Source organism: Oncorhynchus masou, chromosome 1, assembly GCF_036934945.1.
Source record: "Oncorhynchus masou masou isolate Uvic2021 chromosome 1, UVic_Omas_1.1, whole genome shotgun sequence".
Classification (NCBI taxonomy): Eukaryota; Metazoa; Chordata; class Actinopteri; order Salmoniformes; family Salmonidae; genus Oncorhynchus; species Oncorhynchus masou.
Window position 1 is genome coordinate 28,715,086 of NC_088212.1, and position 25,809 is coordinate 28,740,894.

Sequence of the window (25,809 nt, forward strand, 5' to 3'; positions counted from 1 at the left end):
ACATAAAGATATATGAATGAGTGATGGTACAGAGCAGCATAGGCAAGATACAGTAGATGGTATCGAGTACAGTATATACATATGAGATGTGTATGTAAACAAATAGTTAAAGTGGCTAGTGATACATGTATTACGTAAAGATGCAGTAGATGATATAGAGTACAGTATATACGTATACATATGAGATAAATAATGTAGGGTATGTAAACATTATATTAAGTAGCATTGTTTAAAGTGGCTAGTGATATACTTTACATCAATTCCCATTATTAAAGTGGCTGGAGTTGAGTCAGTGTGTTGGCAGCAGCCACTCAATGTTAGTGGTGGCTGTTTATTAACAGTCTGATGGCCTTGAGATTGAAGCTGTTTTTCAGTCTCTCGGTCCCAGCTTTGATGCACCTGTACTGACCTCGCCTTCTGGATGATAGCGGGGTGAACAGGCAGTGGCTCGGGTGGTTGTTGTCCTTGATGATCTTTATGGCCTTCCTGTAACATCGGGTGGTGTAGGTGTCCTGGAGGGCAGGTAGTTTGCCCCCGGTGATGCGTTGTGCAGACCTCACTACCCTCTGGAGAGACTTACGGTTGTGGGCGGAGCAGTTGCCGTACCAGGCGGTGATACAGCCTGCCAGGATGCTCTCGATTGTGTATCTGTAGAAGTTTGTGAGTGCTTTTGGTGACAAGCCAAATTTCTTCAGCCTCCTGAGGTTGAAGAGGCGCTGCTGCGCCTTCTTCACGATGCTGTCTGTGTGGGTGGACCAATTCAGTTTGTCTGTGATGTGTATGCCGAGGAACTTAAAACTTACTACCCTCCACTACTGTTCCATCGATGTGGATAGGGGTGTTCCCTCTGATGTTTCCTGAAGTCCACAATCATCTCCTTAGTTTTGTTGACGTTGAGTGTGAGGTTATTTTCCTGACACCACACTCCGAGGTACAGTATATTCTTATATAATTACATGTATCAAACCAAGCAGAATGTTACAAATCAAATCAGAAATAGTCATGTAATAGCCACAGCATATGTAAAAGAGGGAATATAGTCCAATATTTGCTGTAATTTGTAAATTCCCTCTCAGATCATTGTTGAAAGTGTATACCAGCTGTAGTTGTCACCAGCAGCATTTGTGTTCAAGTGGTGTAGGTGCTTCGAGGCTGCTCTCCATGTGCTGAGTCATCCTCCGTCTACGTATGGGTCATACCACTTCAGCTTCCTCCCTCCCCACTGAGTTGCACTGACGTTGGTTACGTGATGAAGTTTGAAGGCGGGATGTTTGAGGAGCTTACGCTACAACTTGTGAGGTGGTGGCAGTGATGGTAGGGCTGTAGGAGGGATCCCATCTGATCCTGCCTCTGCTGCACCTCATTCATGTCTTAAACAGAGTAGGCCTTATACACAATCTAACAAGAATTTAGTTTCAGTTCAAAGCATTCAGTTTAAAGTACACTACATTACCAAACGTATGTGGACACCTGCTCGTTGAACATATCATTTCAAAACCATGGGCATTAAAATAGAGTTGGGCCCCCATTTGCTGCTATAGCAGCCTCCACTCTTCTGGGGAGGCTTTGCACTAGATGTTGGAATATTGCTGGAGGGACTTGCTTCCATTCAGCCACGAGCATTAGTGAGGTCGGGCAATGATGTTGGGCAGTAAGACCTGGCTCACAGTCAGCGTTCAAATTCATCCCAAAGGTGTTTGATGGGGTTGAGGTCAGGGCTTTGTGCAGGCCGGTCAAGTTCTTCCAAACCGATCTCTACAAACCTTTTCTGTATGGACCTTGCACGAGGGAATTGTCATGCTGGAACAGGAAAGGGCCTTCGCTAACTGTTGCCACAAAGTTGGAAGCACAGAATCGTCTAGAATGCCATTGTTTGCTGTATCGTTATAATTTCCCTTCCCTGGAACTAAGAAGCCTAGGCTGAACCATGAAAAACAGCCCAAGACCATTATTCCTCCTCCACCAGTTTCCACTACTCCAGAGTCCAACCGACGCTTGGCATTGCACATTGTGATCTTAGGCTTATGTGCAGCTGATTGGCCATGGAAGCCCATTTCATGAAGCTCCCTTGTGCTGACATTGCTTCCAGAGGTAGTTTGGAACTCGATAGTGAGTGTTGCAATCAAGAACATACAATTGTTATGCTCTACGCGCCTGGCGATCCCGTTCTGTGAGCTTGTGTGGCCTACCACTTCTCAATGAGCCGTTGTTGCTCCTGGATGTTTCCAATTCAGAATAAAAGCAGTTAGTTGACCGGGGCAGTTTTAGCAGGGCAGACATTTGACAAACTGGCTTGTTGGAAAAGTGGCATCCTATGACGGTGCCACGTTGAAAGTCACTGAGCACTTCAGTAAGGCCATTATACTGCCAATGTTTGTCTATGGAGATTGCATGGTGGTTGATTTTATACACGTCAGCAATGGGTGTGGTTGAAATAGCCAAATTCATTCATTTGAAGGGGTGACTGCATGCCTTTGGTGATGTTGTGTATACTGCATCTGGACAGGTGTCTAGACTAGGGAGAACAATGTTGATAATTTAAGTAGCCTAATCTTAAATATGTTATGATTGATAATGAGTAGATGATCCTTCTGTCTTTGCGACATTAGGCAGGTTTCCATCCAACCTTTTTATGCAGTAAAGTAGGCTAAATGTTGGACAAAACATTTCAAGACAGTCAAAATGTTGACAAAACAAAATATGCTAGACAAGTTGGTGTCATTTGTGTTGGTAAAATTAATTATGTGGGAAATGGCGGTGGAAACGCCTTTATGTGAAAATATTGACATAATAACCATCATATCAGGGTCAATTTGGAGTCCGCGATTATGTGTTGTGTGGTCCTCCCACTTTGATTTGGGAAATCATGCAGTTTATTAGGCTACAGATTAAATAAATTATGATGAACTTCACAGGGTGGCGAAAGTGCACGGTGATGAGCTTGACGATCCTTTCCAATAAATACCGAGGATCTTATTCTGGTGACATGATGATAGATGCTTGGCTGCCGTTTGACAAATAAAAATAGTCTTGCTCTTTTGTCCATAATAATCTCATCATGCAGTAGGCTATACCCGCACTGAGTGGTCGGTCACATTCACTGTATAAGCCCCACATAAATGTAGATAAAACGATCAGGAGAGTTGAAAAAGCGATGGAAACCCATTTAAATTGTATTTTGTATTCGGTACATGGGAATTTAACCGCAAACGCTAGTTTTATGTGCACTACTCAACACGCACAGCCTTTTATAATGTAAATTTGATGGAACCATCTCTGGTGGGAAAATGCTTTTAGAACATTCACGTGAAAATCTGTCGGCAATTGGGTGGAAACCTATTTTATGTGGCATTCTTTTTAAACTACTTATGTAGATCAACATTTGGTCCTGTTCATTGGCAGAACTAAAGTTTTATACATGGGGTGGCCAGGGAGAGGCCAAGGCTACTTCAGGGGGTCCATAGACCATGACAGAAAATTAGTGTGTAACCCTAACTTGGCATCTAAGGAGCATCAATGAATCCTATAATTGCTGATTAGAGGTAGAAGTGATAATTCACTTAACCCGGAGTTCTTCAATATGGCAGATGGTGTGGTCCAAAAGGGTTACTTCTCTAGAATTCTTTAACATACTATGAATTGTTAGTCTCTACCTGCAGCTAAATTTCTCACTCACTCACACACACACTTGGGTCACTTTTCATGAATATATAATCTGGGTCTATAAGTGTTGAACATCCAAAATATTTTCAGAAAATAAAGCTCAAGCACCAAGGAGATAAGATAGTATTTGTGTGTTATATAAATTGCATAGTTTATTTACAAAAAGGTAAACTTACCGCAATTTGACATACCGGGTATAAAGCAGAAATGGACTTGAAAAATAAAAATAATTTTGGTGCCCAGTAATATTACAAATTTACAGTATCATATTTATGCTCATATATATTAGGTTAACTAGTAGCAAAGAATAGTTTTGGAATTGGCCTAATCAAGACCAAATTAAATCTGTGTTACATGATACCCTTTGGATTTGTTATTTTAGGATGTCAGTGTACTAGCTAGTACACAGTGTAGGTTTTAATCATGACCAGAGGGACCAAATTATCCTAGGTAGATTTAAAACAGCATAATTCTGTGGTTCTGGTGAGAACTGGCAAAATGTTTCACAAACTCATCCATGTTGAGGGAGCGTGCCCTCCTTGACTCAACACTGAGAATTCCGAGGTGACTTAACCTGTCATCAACCATTGTTGTCCTAAAGTGGGTTTTAATTAATTTTAAAGCTGAGAAGCTTCTCTCGCAAGAGGCACTGCTGACGGGTGTAACAGAAGTCAAAATAGCTCATGGAAGACCTCTTTATAAGGTTCTAGAAACACAACAAAGTCAAGGAGAGTAGACAGTCTGTACCTTCCACTATTCTCTCTCCTATCAAGAAGTCGCTTGGTTTGATGAACCTCATGTTGAGGTCCTCTAAATCTGTCTCAAAGGTCTGAGCAAAGGCAAACAGAGGCTCCTCAATCAAGAACGTATTCTTTGGGTTGAGAGACTGGGCCCCTTGCATTATCTTGCAATTCTTCTTCGAAAAACACATCTGCAGCTCTGCTGTGAGACCGTCAAGCACCTGATAAAAGATAGCTCTTTGGAAGCTCTCACCATTGCTATGGTCACTATTTTTCTGTACTACAGTGCTCATCATCAATGAGTCATGAAATCTTAAGCTTGTTTTACACACTGTTTGCAGAGCAGTGCAAAATAAGTGTACAATCTCTTCAACCTCTTTCCATAGTTCTCCAAAGTAACCCTCACTTCTGTTGTCCTGTAATGTGTCTAAGGGCACCTATTAGATCCACAGCCCTTGCTAGGTCAAGAGTGCTTGATAGGAGCAAGTCAGAAAGACATTTGGCATCACCAAGCACTTTACAAAAGGTAACCAAAAGCCCTATGAAATGTACATCTATCTGAGAAAGAAGGCCGCTTGCCTCCACTGATCTATCACCACTATTTTCAAGTGTGATACCCTGTAGCACTCTCAGAACTGCTGGAAGACTGTCTCTCAGATTACAGCATGCCATATAGTCCAGACCATGTTTTTCAAGGCAATCAATTATACATTTTGTGAGACCTGCTGCATCTAAGCTTCAGCTGACAAAGTGTAAAAAGCTTTTGTGGATGGTCCCATTGTAATAGTACCTCACAACTAAAGCCATTTGTTCTTTTTTCTACACTAAAAACTTCACTTTCTTTTACTTCTCTTATTATTTACTGTGTACCATCTCAGCTAAGCCCTCAAGAACTTTGTTTTGGATTTGGTGGCTTGTGTACTTAGCATTGCCACATGCATTCATCCTTTTCTCTATGAGATGGTCATACGTTGCTATTTCTTCTAAGATTGTCAAAAAATGACCCTTGTTGTGAGAGTCATCAGACTCTCGATGACCTCTCTGTGCTATATTTTGAGTGGCAGTTAATAGGAGCATATCTGCAATTGTTTTAATGTAAGTACAGTTTTCCTTCACTTTCTTTTCCCGGTCCTTATTTATGACAACTAATATTGATGAGTTGCTATGAATAGCCCTTTTATGCTGATCCCAAGCATACATAGCATTGATATGATGCTCTGCCTTCGAATGGAGCTTAAACCCAGAATCTTTCAACTGTGATGTGAAGGCAGATTCAGGTGTATTGGGCAGAGAAAAATGAATCTTGACTTACGTCAAAATAAATGCTTCTTGAAATTAATGTCAATCAACATCAAACTGCCAGAAGCGAATTAAATGTTCCTGTTGCCACAACTAAGGTTCGCACTGGTGGGCCTAATTTGATCTCAAAGTGAAATTTTTACTTCTGGTCTGCAACCAGAGTCAGTGGAAAGCAGAAGTCCGGATAACAAATTACTGAGCGATGTAATGTAGAAAATGTGAGAATGGGTTTTGAACACACGTGTTGAGCTTTTTTGGTTGTTAGAGGCCATTTTGAACCAAAACTACATTACAGAAGATTTGGAGCAGTAAACCTCCCATTGAAAGATCCCAGACCAACTGTGATTGATTAACTCCTGTTCTGGTATTTCTAGAGTATCTGAAACCAAAGGATTGATATGCTGCTCCTTTTTGTTAAAATGCTGTACACTGTAAAGGGCATGAAATTGACACAAGGCTAATTCATATGACTACCACCCACATAACCAGCAGTGGGGCTGAACGTCTGCATGTAAGGGGAGTGAGATGGTGTTGGTCAGAGGCAATCTAGGCACTTGAATATCTACATTTAATTTGTATATAATTTTAAATTATGAAAACAATTGTATTTTTTGTAACCTTTATTTAACTAGGCAAGACAGTTAAGAACAAATTATTTACATAATCGGGTGGAAGACGGCTAGTGATGGCTATTTAACAGTCTGATGGCCTTGAGATTGAAGCTGTTTTTCAGTCCGTTGCACCTATACTGACCTAGCCTTCTGGATGATTGTGGGGTGAACAGGCCGTAGCGTGGGTGGTTGATGTCCTTGATTAACTTTTTGGCCTTCCTGTGACATCGGGTGCTGTAGGTGTCCTGAAGAGCAGGTAGTTTTCCCCCAGTGATGTGTTGGGCAGACTGCACCACCCTCTGGAGAGCCCTGCGGTTGCGGGCGGTGCAGTTGCCGTATCAGGCAGTGCTACAGTCAGACAGGATGATCTGAATTGTGAGGGTGTTAGGGACCAAGACAAATTTCTTCAGCTTCCTGAGATTGAAGAGGCACTGTTGCTCCTTCTTCACTCAGCACCCTGTCTGTGTGGGTGGACCATTTCAGATCGTCAGTGATGTGTTTCCCCCGAGGAACTTTAAGTGATTCACCGTCTCCACTGTGGTCCTGTTGATGTGGATAGGGGCGTGCTCCCTTTGCCATTTCTTGAAGTCCACGATCAGCTCCTTTGTTTGATGTTTGATGTTGAGTGAGAGGTTATTTTCCTGGTACCACTCTCCCAGGGCCCTCACCTCCTCCTTGTAGGCTGTCTCGTCAATGTTGGTAATCAGACCTACTACTGTTGTGTCGCCTGTAAACTTGAAGATTGAGTTGGAGGCATGCGTGGCCACGCAGTCATGAGTTAACAGGGAGTACAGGAGGGGGCTGAGCATGCACCCTTGTGGGGCCCCGTGTTGAGAATCAGCAAAGTGGAGGTATTGTTTCCTAACTTCACCAGCTGGGGTGTGGCCGGTCAGGAAGTCCAGGACCCAGCTGCACAGGGCGAGGTTCAGACCCAGGGCCCCAAGTTTAATGATGAGCTTGGAAGGTACTATGGTTTTACTCACGTCGGCTGCAGTGAAGGAGAGTCCGCAGGTTTTGGTAGAGGGCCGTGTCAGTGGCACTGTATTGTCCTCAAAGCGAGCACAGAAGTTGTTTACCCTGTCTGGGAGCAAGACATCCTGGTCCGCAACAGGGCTGGTTTTCTTTTTGTAATCTGTGATTGACTGTAGATACTGCCACATACCTCTCGTGTCTGAGTCTTTGAATTGCGAGGTGGGCAAAACAGAGGATCCGCTTCCGGAAAGTTGTATTCCTGGTCGTAATGTTGGTGAGTTGACTTAGCTCTTATATCCAATAGTTCCACCCGACTGTATGTAATAAAACCTAAGATTACCTGCGGTAACAATGTAAGAAATAACATGTAAAAAAACAAAATACTGCATAGTTTCCTGGGAACGCGAAGCGACGTGGCCATCTCTGTCGGTGCCGGAAGTCTCAATCAGTACACTTGGTACAATTTAAGAATTATGAAACTTGTATTTAACGAAATAAACAATAACATTTTTTTTAAACCAAATTCAACAGTCTGATAGAGCCCCACAGTGGAGGTGTCATTATACACATAAATCTTAGTGGTCAAACAGGGAAATTTTCCAGTCATTTTAAAATAAGGGCTATGTTTCATGTAGGTTTACCCTGGCATGACATTTTGTTAACCATGTAAATCACTCTTGCACAAGGTCAAAACTATAAATCCCTGCAAGCTCCTACACGTCATCTCCAGCTGACACCTTTGCTAACAGGTATTATGTCAATTTAAAACTTGCACAAGAAAGTTCACATAATTGTCCATTTAAAGTCATGTAGGGTACAGGCCAATATATTGATAAAAGTAACCTTGTCCTAGAGAGATTTATATGATTATCAAAATGTCACGCCAGGGTAAGCCTACACAAAACACAGCACTTATTTTACTTATTTCTAAAATCTCCTATGGGAAAAATGAATGGTGGAAAAATGATTGGAACCGTTTCCCTGTTTGACCGCCAGATTATATGGTAATTATGGCTCATACTGTGGTACCTTATTGACCTCCATACAAAAACTCCATGCTTGGACGAAGACCACTCGATTTTCTGCCGAGTTGGGCCTCTGTCTTCCTCTTTGGTTTAGCTAATGTTCCACTCCTTGTACTCCATGCTAGCATCAGCCCTCAGCTAATGTTGAGGGGATTTTAAATGCTTCCTCATGCGGTATTCTAGTGGCATTGTCGGTTATTATTTAGTAAGGGTAAAAATGACAAATCATAGAAAAATTTATTACTTTTGAAATAGACAAGGGATCAATGACCTTTGTGACCTTTTTGTGCTCACATTGGTGACTGAGCAGCTAACTGATCGCTGCAGCTGTACATAGTCCAGCGGTATATAGCCCACCCAATTTACCTACCTCATCCCCATACTGTTTTTATTTTATTTACTTTTCTGCTCTTTTGCACACCAGTGTCTCTACCTGCACATGTTCATCTGATCATTTATAACTCCAGTGTTAATCTGCTAAATTGTAATTATTCACTCCTATGGCCTATTTATTGCCTACCTCCTCATGACTTTTGCACACAATGTATATAGATTATTTTGTTTCTGCTATGTTATTGGCTTGTTTATTGTTTACTCCATGTGTAACTCTGTGTTGTTGTCTGTTCACACTGCTATGCTTTATCTTGGCCAGGTCGCAGTTGCAAATGAGAACTTGTTCTCAACTAGCCTACCTGGTTAAATAAAGGTGAAATAAAAAAGAAATAAATGAATAAAAATTGAAAAGAACTGTCAGTGCGTGGATTCGATTATGCTGAGCTGCGGGGTGGGAGGAGCGCCATCTCAAATCGAGCTGTGCTGCTCAGTCATTTTGTCAAGAAGGCAGCATGGTGCATAGTCCAAAACATACATCTCTTTTCCATAAAGTAAAAGTTTTAATTGTCTAACAAATTTTAATTGGAAAGGTAGATAAAGCGTTTTTATTTAAAGCAAACACTTTTGCATGAGAAACCCAGAATCCTACTAATTGCTACATGTACTTAATTACATCACTTTTGTTTTGAGCCGACATCGCCGAATGCAATTAACTTTCAGCCGATGAAAAACATGCCTGAACGGGCCAACGGGTGAGTTCAATCGAACACCCTCATTTTGGTATGCCAAGCAGGGCTACTTTCATTGGCTGTTGGTCCCGCCTCATTTTCGGTTTTCTGGATGTTCATTGCTCAAACTAGACAGCCATCGTGTTTACTGCCGACGTCATTTAGGCGCTCGAACTCGGTAATGATGTTGTGGTTATCCATGCCTCTCATTCGGTGCTTGTGTCTGAAGATATCCTTTTGACCCGTCTGCCTCGCATGGAGTTGCGCGCTGATGGCAACCGTGGAGATGTCGGAGATTAAAGGTAAAGATGAGGAGCCTTTGGAAGGCGATGGCGATTACGAAAGTTTACCACCTCATGCCTCATTGACAATCCACATGACAGCAGGAGCAGTGGCTGGAATCCTGGAGCACACGGTGATGTACCCCGTGGACTCTGTCAAGGTAGGCGAGCTAGCTACCCCATGAATCAAGTGATGGCTCAATGACCCATTTCATTCGCATCATTATGCATTTCTGTTTTTTTGCTCACCAACAAGCAGAGGAGGAAATAACCTTACCAGATTTGCTTGTGTGAAAACTAGCTATTTGGCTAGCTAGCTGCTAACTAGCCAACTAACTAACGTTATGAGACATGCAAGACACTGTTGCTAGCATATGTGTCTTGCTAGCATATGTGTCCCTGTTTCCCTGAAAATATTCACACTGTTAACGAAACATGCTATTGAACGTTTCCAGTAAGTTATTCAGCCGCACTCTTAGCTACAGTTGCTAGTTAGGGTATAACAGTTAGCTTGTTTGCTAAAATCTTCAAATCCAACAACCATCAAGTTCTGGTTAACGCCTGCACATGTTGAGATAGCTCTCTGACATTAACCACACAGTGCCCATTTGTTCTATATAATTCTTAATCGTACCCACAACCGACCTTCCTATTAAACTAGTTGTCAGGCGAAGGTCAAAAGCTGTCAAACGGGCTCAAATTTATGTGGCCTTGGGAGAAAGGTGTTCCTAAAGGAACTGGACAACTAGTTAGTGGTCAATATTATTTTTCATATTAAATCTACAAAACCAAGTGGTTTAGTCCTGGTCTGGACTAGTCAAAGCTGAAGGGCATGTAGGTAGCCTATAGTAAGACATAAGTAATGAGTAAGTGGTTGTGAACTTTGTTCCCTGCTATGCCCCCTCTCATTGCATACCGGTAGTTATTGTTTTCCAGTTCATTCATACACGTTTATCAAACTCATTCAGTGAAGTTCATTCATACATGTTTATCTAAGTACATTGCTGGATAGCCCTGTGTACATAAACACTTGACTTAACACATCAACAGAATAAAGTTTGTGGCAAAAAAGGCATACAACTTTTTATCTTAATCAAAACCATTAGAATGAGACAATCTGACTTGGAGCCAAACTAGGTTGCGTCTATTCAACAGGGTTACACAAGCCATTGTCGCCACTTCCTCAGTAGCTGCCAGGATCTGGTGTTGGACCTTTCACGCTGTCCATCTTACAGCTCAAGGTTTAAGAGCCACCCTTGACATGTTTGATCAACACATAGCCACAGTGTTTCATTAACTCAGCTGCTATGAACTTCATTTTAAAATAGGAATATATTAAAGTTCAGTAGGTATTCTGTATCCCTTACTTTAAATTGTCCACTGAAAGATTTCTTCTTCATCACTAAGTCTGTGTTTAGATTAGGGACGCCAAAACCGTCATATGTATCGGCATAGCAGGATAAGAAAGCAATAAACAGGGTGACGGCAAAAGCAAGCCAGCATGAAGGTATGCTCTGCTATGGTGATTTCAGTAAACAATGAGTGCAAATCAACATTTGTTAGAAAACAATGCTATGGCAAAATATGATGTATTCAAACTTTGGCGGCAATGTCTGTCTACTGTGGCGGCTGACAGCATCCACCGCCAGTCTCAATGGCATTTACCGCCATGCTCCCATTGAAAACAATGACATCAGGTTTTCCGTCTACCGTGAAGAGTTAGGCCTAAACGTTTTTAGTGACTACTGACAAGGAGAATAACCCTGACAACTAAGAAGCAGCTCATCACTTCAATTGTTTGTCATTGGGCTACGCCAATTCAGTGGCTGCATAAGACATTACTCATACTCTATAAAAACATTATGAGAAGAAATATGGTACCAGGATGATTTCCCTGCTTAGGAGACCCTAGACAGAGGAGAAAACTATTTACTGAATCTCTGTAAAATTAAGAAACAGTAACTTAGTTGTTGATGTCCCTGTGATAAAGATTGCCAGTACAGGATAAACACAGGCTACATTAATTCATAAAACAATAACCCTTGTGCTTTACAGGAGCCTACATTACTGATCTAACCTTTTATATATGAGAGAGTTGCAGGGAGTTATCTATACGGCCCTCTGTACTACTTCTAGAAGTGTCGGGTGTTCTCTTCATGTCCCAGCGTGGAAGTGTTTCGAATTATTCACTTGCAGAAAAATGTTGTGCGCACTATCCCCCTCTTATACAAGTTGATTAGCAAACAGTTTGTGTCAGCCATGGGATGCACTCATGAAATGCATTTACACACATGCTATGAGCACATAGTTAGTCATGATTCTCCCCAATTTCGTGGTATCCAATTGGTAGTTAGTCTTGTCCCATCGCTGCAACTCCTGTATGGACTCAGTAGAGACGACGGTTGAGAGCACTGCATCCTCCAAAACATGACCCGCCAAGTTGCACTGCTTCTTGACACAATGCCTGCTTAACGCGGAAGCCAGCCGCACCAATGTGTCGGAGGAAACACTGTGCACCTGGCGACTGTGTCAGTGTGCATGCGCCCGGTCCGTCACAGGAGTCGCTGGAACGCAATGGGACAAGGACATCCCGGCCGGCCTAACCCTCTCCTATCCCGGATGATGCTGGGCCAATTGTGCGCTGCCTCATGGATCTCCTGGTCGTGTCCGGCTGTGACACAGCCTGGATTCGAACCAGGATCTGTAGTGACACAGCTAGCACTGCATTGCAGTGCCTTAGACCGCTGCACCACTCGGTAGGCATTAGTCATGACTTTTAATGTAATAGAAACAAAACACATAGATATCCCCAGCAATCTGAAGACTATGTTCTGGTCTCCCAATTTTATCATGGTAGGGTGACCTTTTAACTCCTACAGTGTGTGAGGTTTCTCAGGCTTCTACAGTTGGCTTGCTACTGATGAGGTCACTCCCTTCTGAACAACTAAAGCAACTGTGTCACACAGAAACAGGGATTCCCTGCCCCATGTCTAAACTACAACCTCCATACAGTGTAAAATAACAATGTCTTGCGCTTCCCATAGAGCCCAGATAAATTTAGCTCAATGTGAGTTTCAGGAGGATGTATTGGAGATTACTTTACAGTTAGCCTAACCCTAGATCCTGGTAGCATATATTTACTAATAGTTTTATTACTCTGTGTCATCTCCAAAGGGTGTGTTTTTTTTAAAATGTTTTTTTAAATTTACTTCTTGTTATGAAGTATGTCTTAAGCCATTCAGGAATACATTTCCTGTTGGTAAACAAAGATTGATGGCAGTAGAACAAAGCAAACAAATTACTCATTGTGTGTTATGCAGCAGAATTATTTTATGTTATACAGTTGGCCTAAATGAGTTATTACGTTGTTGGAGATTTTACATTAGTTGCTTGTTGGACAAGGTGAGAAAATAAACCAAATGAAGTAAGGTCACCAAGTTTGTCTAATATTCAATCAATAGGATAGTTTCCTGGTTCTTTGGCACTGCACAGCCAGAAAGAGTAGCCATTTTAATAGCCTGAGGCATTGTACCGTCACTGTGAGACCCGCCAATCAGGATAAAGCTAGCTCTGTTTTGTCAAGTGGACTGAGTGAGTGCAGACGGAGGCAGGCAAAGTCTCTCTGCAAGGCTGAGCCCAGAAGTACCGACTGAGCCTAGAGTATCAAAAAGTAAGATTTGACAGCACAGTCTCATTCTGTACACTTCCTTCACCACTTTGTAATTGCTCAATTTTGTATGTCTCACTTCATTAGTGCTTAAGAGGGAAGAGGACACTTTACTAATAACTTAAAGTAGGCTCTGAAAGAGGATCTCCATCACCCGGGCAGAGGTCCAACATGTATCAGTATTACAGATCTGAGATCACACTAATCACTGATCTGGCTTTCAAGTGTCTTTAAAAATATCCTTTTGGTTGTATTTTTTTCCCCCATAACCATGCATAATGCACATTCACTAATAGTGACTAATGCCTTGATCACACCGATAGTATCATTGCGCAAGATGGTACACAGCATCATCTGGATATGTGTGCAGCAAAAGTTCAACATTCACCTTCCACCATTTCTGTCAAGCCATCTAAGCATACCGTTTGACACATACGTTCGATAAATCCAACGTATGCACCACACAGGACGCACTGCAACTGCCTCTGCAACGCAATGCTGCAAGGCAAACGCAGCGTTCCATTGGAAATGAATGTACTTCGGGTGTACCAAAATGCAATTATGCTGTCAGTGTGATTGATGCGTAACTTCTTGTAGCAGGCATTATAGAAAATTAACACATGTCTCATAAACACTCTCAAGCACAAGCCTATGTGCTAGTGAGTAGCAACATAGGCCCAATCTTTATATTTCAAGTTCAGCCAACTTGTATCTATTTGCTAGCTAACAGGGTAGAACAGTTGAATTGTTATGCACACACCTTTCTGTCCATCTTCGACTGTTTAAACAGCATGTTAGCCTGTCCACTTTGTGCAGATGATGAAATCAAGGAGCCTACCCCTTTTCTCAAAATGAGAACAAGTTGCCAATTCCTTATAATTTTGTTTTATGCTTATTGCATTAAAACACACACTTGACAGTCTTTGGCAAATAAATGCTGCTGGCCGTACATGGTACAACAAACTGAATTCATTTTCCAGAATCAATGTTCATTGATACCTCCCTTCTTTTACTAGTGTCTGCATACACTTTTTATGTCTCAACTCAAATTGCAACTTCTCTATTACAGTTAAATGTGTTTCTGTGTCCATATGACTGATTCTGTTGGACCAAACCTCAATTGCGAATAGCAAGTTGTCAGAGAGGAGGAAGTGATCTTTGTTGTTGTGACTGCCATGGCGAGGGGCTTGATGTGTGTAATTGGAAGGTGCTCCCAGCCCACAGTCATTGCACGCAGCACAGAAGGAGCGAAAGAGACCAGACCAGAAAGACATGAGAACAAGCGGACCTAAATGCTCATAAAACTGAAAATAAAAAAGACATTGATTCTTGCGATAAAGGCATTTGAAATATTGCGCAAAACATTTAAATTCAAAACATCGTCCAGCCTTATATCAGAATAATTTTTATCCGCCAAGTCCATTTATACACCGTGGTGGAAAAAGTACACAATTGTCATACTTGAGTTAAAGTAAAGATGCCTTCATAGAAATTAACTCAAATAAAAGGGAGTCACCCAGTAAAATACTACTTGAGTAAAAGTCTAAAAGTATTTGGTTTTAAATATACTTATGTATCAAAAGTAAATGGCATTGCTAAAATGTACTTAAAAGAAAAATGGTGCTGCTTTTTATACTTATTTACGGATAGCCAGGGGCACACTCCAGTACTCCAACATCATTTACAAACTAAGCATGTGTGTTTGAGTCCTTCAGATCAGAGGCCGTACGAGGTGTTCTCTTGGTAAGTGCATGAATTGGACCAATTTCCTGTACTGCTAAGCTTTCAAAATGTAACGAGTACTTTTGGGTGTCAGGTAAAATCTGAGTAAAAAGTACAATGTAGCAATGTAGTATAGTAAAAGTGGCCAAAAATATAAATAGTAAAGTACATAAGTAAAAAATACTTTAAAGTAGATGTTTATGTACTTTACACCACGGCATAAACACACACAGAATTTGCCTTAGTGAGAAGATACTGCCTAGTGTTTTGACTTCGATACCAGGTTTAGTATCACAATACCGTCACAATACTCAATACCAACACGATACAAAAACAATGCCACAAAAAAAAGACGTATTTAGCAAAAGTCACAGACTGGCACTTGATCCAGACAGATATAAACTCAGCTACTGCGCTGTAAAATCATTGGGCATCTGAGTTCAATATCATTACATTTGAACATAATTTACATAATCTTAAAACAGCCATGCAGGCATTGAGTCAATTGAACAATGGTATAAAAAAAAAAATCTAAATACAAAACAACAATGGTATTATTTGAATGGTAAATCTCTTGATAAACTGGGTAAATCAAAATGTAGCATAAGTCTATTCACAATACAGGTCAATGCATATTATTCAATAGGAGTGTGTGTGAATGAGTTATTGAGCTTGTTTTGGCTGAGTTCATGGGGATACCGATGGGATGCCTTCCATTTAGGATTTATGTTCTCATAGCAGCTGCTAACATATTTTATTTGTACTGATTTTAAAAACATTTGCATAGAAGAAGCAATTTCTTTTCTAAAAGAGTGCACGGTGTCTTTAAGAAATGAGTGACTTCATTGCCAGTTGGGTCACATGCATTGGCGTACTGTTATGTTCAGCTGGTAACTGTTTTCTTCCATTCATTCGTCTGGTGGTCAAACCAAGAGTGTTAAAACAGTCTGGACAAACTCTCCTCTCTTTGTCTTTGTTGAAATTGTTAACAATAGATTTGTATGGATTGTTAAACTTTGAAATCAATGGTTTTTGTTTGGCATACATTTTATTTTTAAAGTAAAACAACAAACAAGGGAAAAAGAGTCAAAGTATAATTTTGGTACTGTGGAATTTCCCTCAGGGTCTCCACTGGCAGATGGAGACTGATACTTTCAGCTTGGGTAAATTTGTGCTCTAGCAGGTCCGGAAGGATTGTGTTGAAGGCTGAGCTAAAGTCCACAAACAGTATCCTTACATATGTCCTTGGGTTGTCGAGGTAGTGAAGGCCCATGTTGTTGGCGTTGTCCGTAACAATGTTTTATATAGACCCCCCCCAACCTAAATATGATGGACTTGCCGTGAATTCTGAAACATTTTAGGGCAGGCTACTCTCCCAAAAAATATTACAGTACTTACAGTAGTTAGTTTTATACCTCGTGTGCTTTTGTTCTACTTGACTTTTGTTGATAGCACTACTGATATTCATTACTGCATTATTGGGAACGAGCAAGCAAAGGCATTCCACTGTACTTGTGCATGTGACAATAAAAACTTGAAACTTGATACAAAGGCCTACTTCAATGTAAAAGATCAGCTATTTAATTTTGACTGTATACCAGTATTATAAACCACCCTGCCTATGATATTGCGAAGGCTGTATGCATTTCAGGTTATCTATTTACTAGGCTAATAGGTCCAATTTAAATGAGAGATGCCCATGGTAATTTGTTGTATGGCTCCTACAGGAATATGAACCCATCACGGCCAGAAAAGGTGAGGAATATATTCTGCAGTGGTTATGAATCAAAAATAGATAGGAAAAAGATTCCCATGTCTAATTATACGATTCTTATGAGTAATTATTTTAGATTCTAAAAATAATAATTAAAAAGCATGAGCTGGCGCACACACATAGAAACTTATTTAGTGTAGAGTTGCTGACTAATGGTGAATAAACTGTAAGATATAAAAACAGAGTCATAAACTCCCAGTGATTTATTGGGTAAAACACCAACGTTTCGGCATCGCTGTGCCTTCAGTGTAATGTCATGAATGCTTAAAACGGGTTATGTTGACAAAACAGTGCAATTAGTGAAACCAATGACAATAGTGAGGGTTGTCTTGTCATAATTATTAGGTTGATTAGAATTAATTGTGAAACTGTTAAAAGACAATAGTTTAAAGGATATTGAATATATTAGGCTATTGTTAGCATTAGATTAGCATAAACTTTTTTTTCAAACATTTCACAGATATTTAATTGTTTCCAATTTCATTACGAAATATCAAATCATATAGTTAATTATAATAAACACACAGAAATATGAGCCTTTGGTCATTAATATGGTCAAATTTGTAAACTAATTTAGAAAACAAAACGTTTATTCTTTCAGTGAAATATGGAACCGTTCTGTATTTTATCGAACTGGTGGCAACCCTAAATATCGATGTTACATTGCATAACCTTCAATGTTATGTCATAATTATGTACAATTCTGGCAAATTACAGTCTTTGTTTGGAAGAAAAACAGTTTGCAACGAGTCAAGCGGCCCAAACTGTTGCATATACCCGGACTCTGCTTGCACTGAACCCAAGAGAAGTGAGACAATTTCCCTACTTAATATTGCCTGCTAACATGAATTTATTTGAACTAGATATGCAGGTTTAAAAATATATACTTCTGTGTATTGATTTTTAATAAAGGCATTGATGTTTATGGTTAGGTACATTTGTGCAAATGCGCTTTTGTTAAATCATCACCGTTTGGCAAAGTTGAATTAGGCTGTGATTTGATGATAAATTAACAGGCACTGCATTGATTATATGCAACGCAGGACAATCTAGTTAACTACACATGGTTGATGATATTACTAGGTTAACTAGTGATTATCTGAAGATTGATTGTTTTTTATAAGATACGTTTAAAGATAGCTAGCAACTTACCTTGGCTCATTGCAGCCACAAGGTCCTTTTGATGTTGCACTTGTGTAACAGGTGGTCAGCCTGCCACGCAGTTTCCTCGTGGATTGCAATGGAATCGACGTCCAAAAGGACTGATTATCGATTGTTATGAAAACTTGAAATCGGCCCTAATTAATCGGCCATGCCGGTCGACCTCTAGTTGAGATGAGGTCAACCGATTATGATTTTTCAACGCTGATACCGATGAATCGGCCAATTTAAAAAAAAATATATAAAAGAAATATATATATATATATATATTAATTAATTAATTAAATCAAAATATACATTTTTTAAATTATTTTTTTAAATATATTATTTAATTTTGATTATGACAATTACAACAATGCTGAATGAACACTTATTTTTACTTAATATAATACATCAATAAAATCAATTTAGCCTCAAATAAATAATTAAACATGTTCAATTTGGTTTAAATAATGCAAAAACAAAGTGTTGGAGAAGAAAGTAAAAGTGCAATATGTGCCATGTGAGAAAGCTAACGTTTAAGTTCCTTGCTCAGAAATATGAAAGCTGGTGGTTCCTTTTAACATGAGTCTTCAATATTCCCAGGTAAGAAGTTTTAGGTTGTAGTTATTATAGGACTATTTCTCTCTATACAATTTATATTTAATTAACCTTTGACTAATGGATGTTCTTATAGGCACTTTATTGCCAGTGTAACAGTATAGCTTCCGTCCCTCTTCTCGCTCCTTCCTGGGCTTGAACCAGGAACACAATGACAACAGCCACCCTCGAATAAGCGTTATCCATGCAGAGCAAGGGGAACAACCACTCCAAGTCTCAGAGCGAGTTACGTTTGAAATGCTATTAGCGCGCATCCCGCTAACTAGCTAGCCATTTCACATCGGTTACACGAGCCTAATCTCGGGAGTTGACAGGCTTGAAGTCATTAACAGTGCAATGCCTGACGCACAACGAAGAGCTGCTGGCAAAACGCACAAAATTGCTGTTTGAATGAATGCTTACGAGCCTGCTGCTGCCTACCACCGCTCAGTCAGACTTCTCTATCAAATCATAGACTTAATTATAACATAATAACACACAGAAAAATAGCCTTTGGTCATTAATATGGTCGGATCCGGAAACTATCATCTCGAAAACAAGACGTTTATTCCTTCAGTGAAATACGGAACCGTTCTGTATTTTATCCAAGGGGTGGCATCCATTAGTGTAAATATTCCTGTTACATTGCACAACCTTCAATGTTATGTCATAATTACGTAAAATTCTGGCAAATTAGGCAGCCCAAACTGTTGCAAATACACTGTCTCTGCGTGCAATGAACGCAAGTGAAGTGACAATTTCACCTGGTTAATATTGCCTGCTAACCTGGATTTCTTTTAGCCAGATGTGCAGGTTTAAAATATATACTTCTGTGTATTGATTTTAAGAAAGGCATTGATGTTCATGGTTAGGTAAACATTGGAGCAACGATACGCACCACATCGATTATATGCAATGCAGGACACGATAGATAATATCTAGTAATATCATCAACCATGTGTAGTTAACTAGTGATTGATTGTTTTTTATAAGCTAAGTTTAATGCTAGCGAGCAACTTACCTTGGCTTACTGCATTCGCGCTACAGGCAGTCTCCTCGTGCAATGAGAGGCAGGTGGTTAGAGCGTTGGACTAGTTAACTGTGAGGTTGCAAGATTGAATCCCCCGAGCTGACAAGGTGAAAATCTGTCGTTCTGCCTGTGAACGAGGCAGTTAACCCACCGTTCATAGGCCGTCATTGAAAATAAGAATGTGTTCTTAACTGACTTGCCTAGTTAAATAAAGGTGTAAAAGAAATGTGCATTTATTTGTCTCATGAGACAGTTTCATCACAGCTCTAGATGGTTTTTGCCACTGTACGAGGAAAAGCTTTCAAAGTTCTTGAAGTTTTCCGAATTGACGGATCTTCATGTTTTAAAGTAATGATGGACCGTCGTTTCTCTTTGCTTATTTGAGCTGTTTAGCCCTATTTGGTATAAGACCATCTTCTGTGAACCAGCTGTCACCACAACTGTTAATTGAAATGCATTTTTAAAAGTAACCTTTATTTAACTAGGCAAGTCGGTTAAGAACAAATTCTTATTTACAATGATGTCATCTCAGGGATTCGATCCAGCAACCTTTTGGTTACTTGCCCAACGCGCTAACCACTAGACTACCTGCCGCATACCTCATGAAGCTGGTTGAGAGAATGCCAAGAGTGTGCAAAGCTGTCATCAAAGCAAGGGGTAGCTCCTTTGAAGAATCTCAAATATCAAAAGTATATTTTGATTTGTTTTTTGGTTACTACATAATTCCATATATTATTTCATAGTTGTGATGTCTTCACTATTCTACAATGTAGAAAAACACTTGAATGAGTAGGTGTCAACTTTTGAATGGTACTGTACATAAACGCATATCTTTTTAAAATGTATTCTTCTTAATTTTTCTGCTAACCCTACCAGCCCCTTAATTGGAGTAAACTAATGAACAACAACATTTAGGCTTCTACTTCCAGTTTATACATACTATATACACATTACGGACATAATCTATTTTATAGTTTGTTTGTTTTTAGTCCTGTCCTTCCTCTCCCATCTATTTCTGATGTCCATCCAGTTTGATTTCTATTTGCCATATATTTTTAACTGTGCTGATTCACAAAAGTTCTGAACCTATAAGCTTTTTACAGACAGAATATTTAACATTTGTTATGTTGTAATTAGTCCCACCCTTCATTCTCTAGTAGTAGGATCTCGATGTTCAATGTCCTTGGTAGAGCAACATGCTCAATGCCTATGTATTTGAGGGAGGAGATGGGATGGTTAGCTTCAACAAAGTGAGCTGCTACTGGTCAGCAGGGACTAAATTAATTGCAAACTCTGCTAAACAAAAGCTCTATCTCAAATTCACCATGCAGACTGATGATAGGAAAAAGTTTGCGAGGAGGTGAGCACATTCTATGGTGTACGCACATTTTGGAGTATATTATGTAAGTACGCACAGTTTATCAATGAAGTCCCAAGTGCTCAAAGGATTTCATGATGACCGAGGTGAGCGCTACAGGTCTGTAGTCGTTCATGCTGGTCACCTTTTGTTTCTTCGGGACAGGGATGATGGTGGGGGATTTGAATAAGTCCGGTACAGTGCATAGTTCCAGAGACTGATTATGTCAATGAAAACAGGGGAAAGCTGGTCAGCGCAGTGCTTTAGTGTAGCTGAAGACATATGGTCTGAGCCTACAGCCTTCTTGCTGTTTTACTCTTTTTTTGAGCTTGGTCACCTCCTGTTCTGTGGTGACGAAGGGGGAGGGTAGCCTGGGGTGGGAGGGAGGGGGTGTAGGATGGCAGGGGGTTTTCAGGGAAGTTAGTCCTGAAGGTGTTGTCAGTTGAGGGTCAAGATGGCTGAAAATACCATTTGATTTAAAAACAACCTGTAGTGCTCATTCAGCTTGTTTGGTAGTAGTGGGTCGTAGAGGAGTAGGTCAGATTTATTGATATCATGAGATAATCCCATGAAGCTGTCCTGTGTGGTGGTTTATCTCTAGAGCAAAACTGCTAAATAGATGGAATTACTTGAATTAGGAGGCTGAGATAATAGCATAATAAGGAGGGAGGTAAACTATAGACATGCAGTTGGCCTATTGCTGGGAAATAAGGGACGTATCTTAACTCGCTCAAGGATTGGGTTTACTTTATTAAATAGTGAGCCACTTAAGAAAGAACAAGTAGGGTTGCACATTTTGGGGAATATTCAGTGGTGGAAACTTTCCGTGGGAATATATGGGTAATTAACTGAAATGTATGCAAATGAATATTAATGCCATTTTTTAAATGTAGATGTTTTTTTGCATTGGATATATTTACGATATCATATGGAGACAGAAACATAAACCTGTAAACCATAAGTTGACATAATTGCAAATGATTAAATTCTTCTAAAAGAAATAAAGAACTATTTAGTTACGAATTGAACTTAATGAGTTGACCCTTCACATGAGATGTTTTCGCTGAACAGCAAAAGAAAGGGAATATTGAATGATTCCCAATGATCCATCGCATCTCCCAAAAACGTTTTCAACATACATCTGTAAAATGGTCTTTTCCCTGGAACTCCTCAATGTCCAGCTCTTGAACATCAGACTGAGGCCTCATCTTCACTGTCAGTTTCCAACCTGGTTGAGGATGGCTTGTTGTCAGGCTCAAAAACCCTAAAATTTGCCCGGTTGGCCACCGATTTTTCAACCCTTGTATTGGTCAGCCTGTTGTGTGTTTTGGTGTGTGTTCCCAAACAAGGACCAGTTGCGCTCTGAGGTGGCAGATGTTGGTGGGATTTGGAGGATGATGGAGGCAACAGGGGAAAGAGCCTCAGATCCACAAAGTCCCTTCCACCAGGTGGCTGTTGAGGTATGTTGGCACGACTGCCATATTGCATCTCCATCCCAAAGCCCTTGCTTGGAAGTGTACTTCGCCAGACTGCCAAGAACCTTGCCCTCATCCAGGCCAAGGTGGTGAGACACTGGAGTGATGACACCATAGGCCTGGTTGATCTTTACACCAGACAGGATGCTCTTGCCGGCATACTTGGGGTCCAACATGTACACTGCAGCATTTATGGGCTTCAGGCAGAAGTCTTCACGCTTTTTTTATGTATTTCAGAACTCCAGTTTCCTCCTCTTGGAGCAAAAGTGAAGTGGGCAGGGCAGTACGGATGTATTCTCTTACATCAGACAGGATGGCATTGTCTTTCTCAATCCCTGTATTGGCTGCTGCTATAGGTTTCAGGCTGCTTACCACTCTCTCTCAAAATACATCATCCAGGAGGATCCTCTTGATGGGGCTGTCCATATCAGCAGACTATGATATGGCCATTTCTTGGAGAGACTCCTTTCCCTCCACGAGACTGTCAAATATGATGACAACACCACCCCAACGGGTGTTGCTGGGAAGCTTCAATGTGGTACTCTTATTCTTCTCACTTCACATGCCTAACCATTTCCTTGGCTCTCTTGTAGAGTGTATCCATTGTTTTCAGTGCCATGGTGTCCCTGAGGAACAGATTCAATGCATGAGCAGCACAGCCAATGGGTGTGATGTGAGGGTAGGACTCCTCCACTTTAGACCAAGCAGCCTTCATGTTCGCAGCTCCTCTGCAATGTAGAGACTGGTGTCTGTTGTCCCTTGTGTCTGTGCTCTTGTGGAATACTGGTTGAGTGGTGGAGATTATGTGGTTAATTATTCCTTGCCGGCAAACATTCGACCACCCATCAGAGATGATTGCAATACAGTCTGCTTTCTCTATGATTTCCGTGACCTTCACTTGAACCCTGTTGAACTCTGCATCCAGAAAATGAGTAGATAAAGCATGTCTGGTTGGAAGGGTGTATGCTGGGCAAAAAACTTTTAGAAATCTCTTCCAATACACATAGCCTGTGAGCATCAGAGGTGAACCAGTTGCATACACAGCTCAAGCAAGACATTATCAGCATTTCTCTGACTACGTTCCGCCATTGAGTCAAAAACACTTCTGATTCCAGGAGGACCATGAGCTGTTGCTATCGATAAGGTGTCTGATTCATCCTTTTCACATTGACAAAAGTCCCTCCACTTCTATTCGAAGGTTGCTTGTGAGCGCTGATGAAACTTTATGCACTTGGCTAGAAGATTCTGCATCTTTGTTGCATTCACATTTGATTTGGCACAGTATTTGCAAATATACACTGTTTTTCCTTCTACATTAGCTACAGTGAAATGTCTCCACTCACCAGATAGTGCCTGTGGCATTTTCCTGTAAAGATTAGAAAAACATTTGTAAAAAATAACAAATACAATTCCATGTACAGATACAGTTGAAGTAGGACGTTTACGTACACCTTAGCCAAATACATTTAAACTCTGTTTTTCATAATTCCTGACATTTCGTTCTAGTAAACATTCCCTGTCTTAGGTCAATTAGGATCACCACTTTATTTTAAGAATGTTAAATGTCAGAATAATAGTAGAATGATTTATTTCAGCTTTTATTTCTTTCATCACATTCCCAGTGGGTCAGAAGTTTACATACACTCAATTAGTATTTGGTAGCATTGCCTTTGAATTGTTTAACCTGTCTAGGACTTGGCTTCCGCTCCCAACATCCAGTGAAAGTGCAGCGAGCCAAATTCAAAAAAACAAAAGTCTCATAATTAAAATTTCTCAAGCATATTAGTATTTTACACCATTTTAAAGATAAAATTATTGTTAATCCAGCCACAGTCTCTGATTTCAAAAAGGATTTACAGCGAAAGCACCACAAAAGATTGTTAGGTCACCACCAAGCTACTGAAAAACACAGCTATTTTTCCAGCCAAAGAGAGGAGTCACAAAAAGCACAAATAGAGATAAAATGAATCACTAACATTATTTTATTTTTTGAATTTTTTTTTACCCCTTTTTCTCCCTAATTTCATGGTATCCAATTGTTTTAGTAGCTACTATCTTGTCTCATCGCTACAACTCCTGTACGGACTCGGGAGAGATGAAGGTTGAAAGTCATGCGTCCTCCGATACACAACCCAACCAAGCCGCACTGCTTCTTAACACAGCGCGCATCCAACCCAGAAGCCAGCCGCACCAATGTGTCAGAGGAAACACCATGCACCTGGCAGCCTTGGTTAGCGCGCACTGCGCCCAGCCCGCCACAGGAGTCGCTGGTGCGCGATGAGACAAGGATATCCCTACCGGCCAAGCCCTCCCGGACAACGCTAGGCCAATTGTGCGTCGCCCCACGGACCTCCCGGTTGCGGCCGGTTACGACAGAGCCTGGGCGCAAACCCAGAGTCTCTGATGGCACAGCTGGCGCTGCAGTACAGCGCCCTTAACCACTGCGCCACCCGGGAGGCATGAATCACTAACCTTTGATCTTTATCAGATGACACTCAAAGGACTTCATGTTACACAATACATGTATATTTTGTTTGATAAAGTTCATATTTATATAAAAAAATCTGAATTTACATTGGCGCGTTACATTCAGTAGTTCTAAAACATGCTGTGATTGTGCAGAGAGCCACATCAAATTACAGAAATACTCCTAATAATTATTGATAAAGATATGACTATTATACATGGAACTTTAGATAAACTTCTCCTTAATGCAACCGCTGTGTCAGATTTTTTTTTTTAAACTTTACGGAGATAGCAAACCATGCAATAATCTGAGTACAGCCTTGAGACAACAAAGCAGCCAAAAAGATACCCGCCATATTGGGAAGTCAACATCACTCAGAAATAGCATTTTAAATATTCACTTACCTTTGATGACCTTTATCAGAATGTTCTCCCAGGAATCCCAGTTCCACCATAAATGTTTGATTTGTTCGATAATGTTCATCAGTTATGTCCAAATATCTTCTTTTTGTTTTAGGGTATTTGGTAAACAAATCCAAAAGCTCATTCAGGTCGCGTCGGACGAAAAGTTCAAAAAGTTCTGTTACAGCCCGTAGAAACATGCCAACCTAAGTATGGAATCAATCTTTAGGATGTTTTTAACATAAAACTTAATGTTCCAACCGGACAATTCCTTTGTCTGTACAAATAAAGTGTAATGTAGCTACCTTTCACGTACCTTTCACGTGAGCGCGCCAGACCGAGGCTGTGGCACTCTGCCAGACCACTCACTCAAAGAGCTCTTATGAGCCCCTCCTTTAGAGTAGAATCCTCAAAACAGGTTCTAAATACTGTTGACATCTAGTGGAAGCCTTGAAGTGAAACATAACTAATATCCCACTGTATCTTCAATGGGGGCTGAGTTGAAAAACTACAAACCTCAATGT

At 40.5% G+C, this 25,809-nt stretch overlaps 1 protein-coding gene across 1 annotated transcript in view; it reads left to right on the forward strand.

Annotated features, from left to right (window-relative positions):
* Nucleotides 1-9,520: 9,520 nt before the first annotated feature.
* LOC135541324 (mitoferrin-1-like) overlaps nucleotides 9,521-25,809 on the forward strand; it is a 28,696-nt gene continuing 12,407 nt past the window's right edge. Inside the window, exon 1 of the mRNA XM_064967491.1 lies at nucleotides 9,521-9,813. Within this exon, the coding sequence (XP_064823563.1) occupies nucleotides 9,643-9,813 (171 nt within the window). The 5' untranslated portion in view covers nucleotides 9,521-9,642. The remainder of the gene's footprint in view (nucleotides 9,814-25,809) is intronic.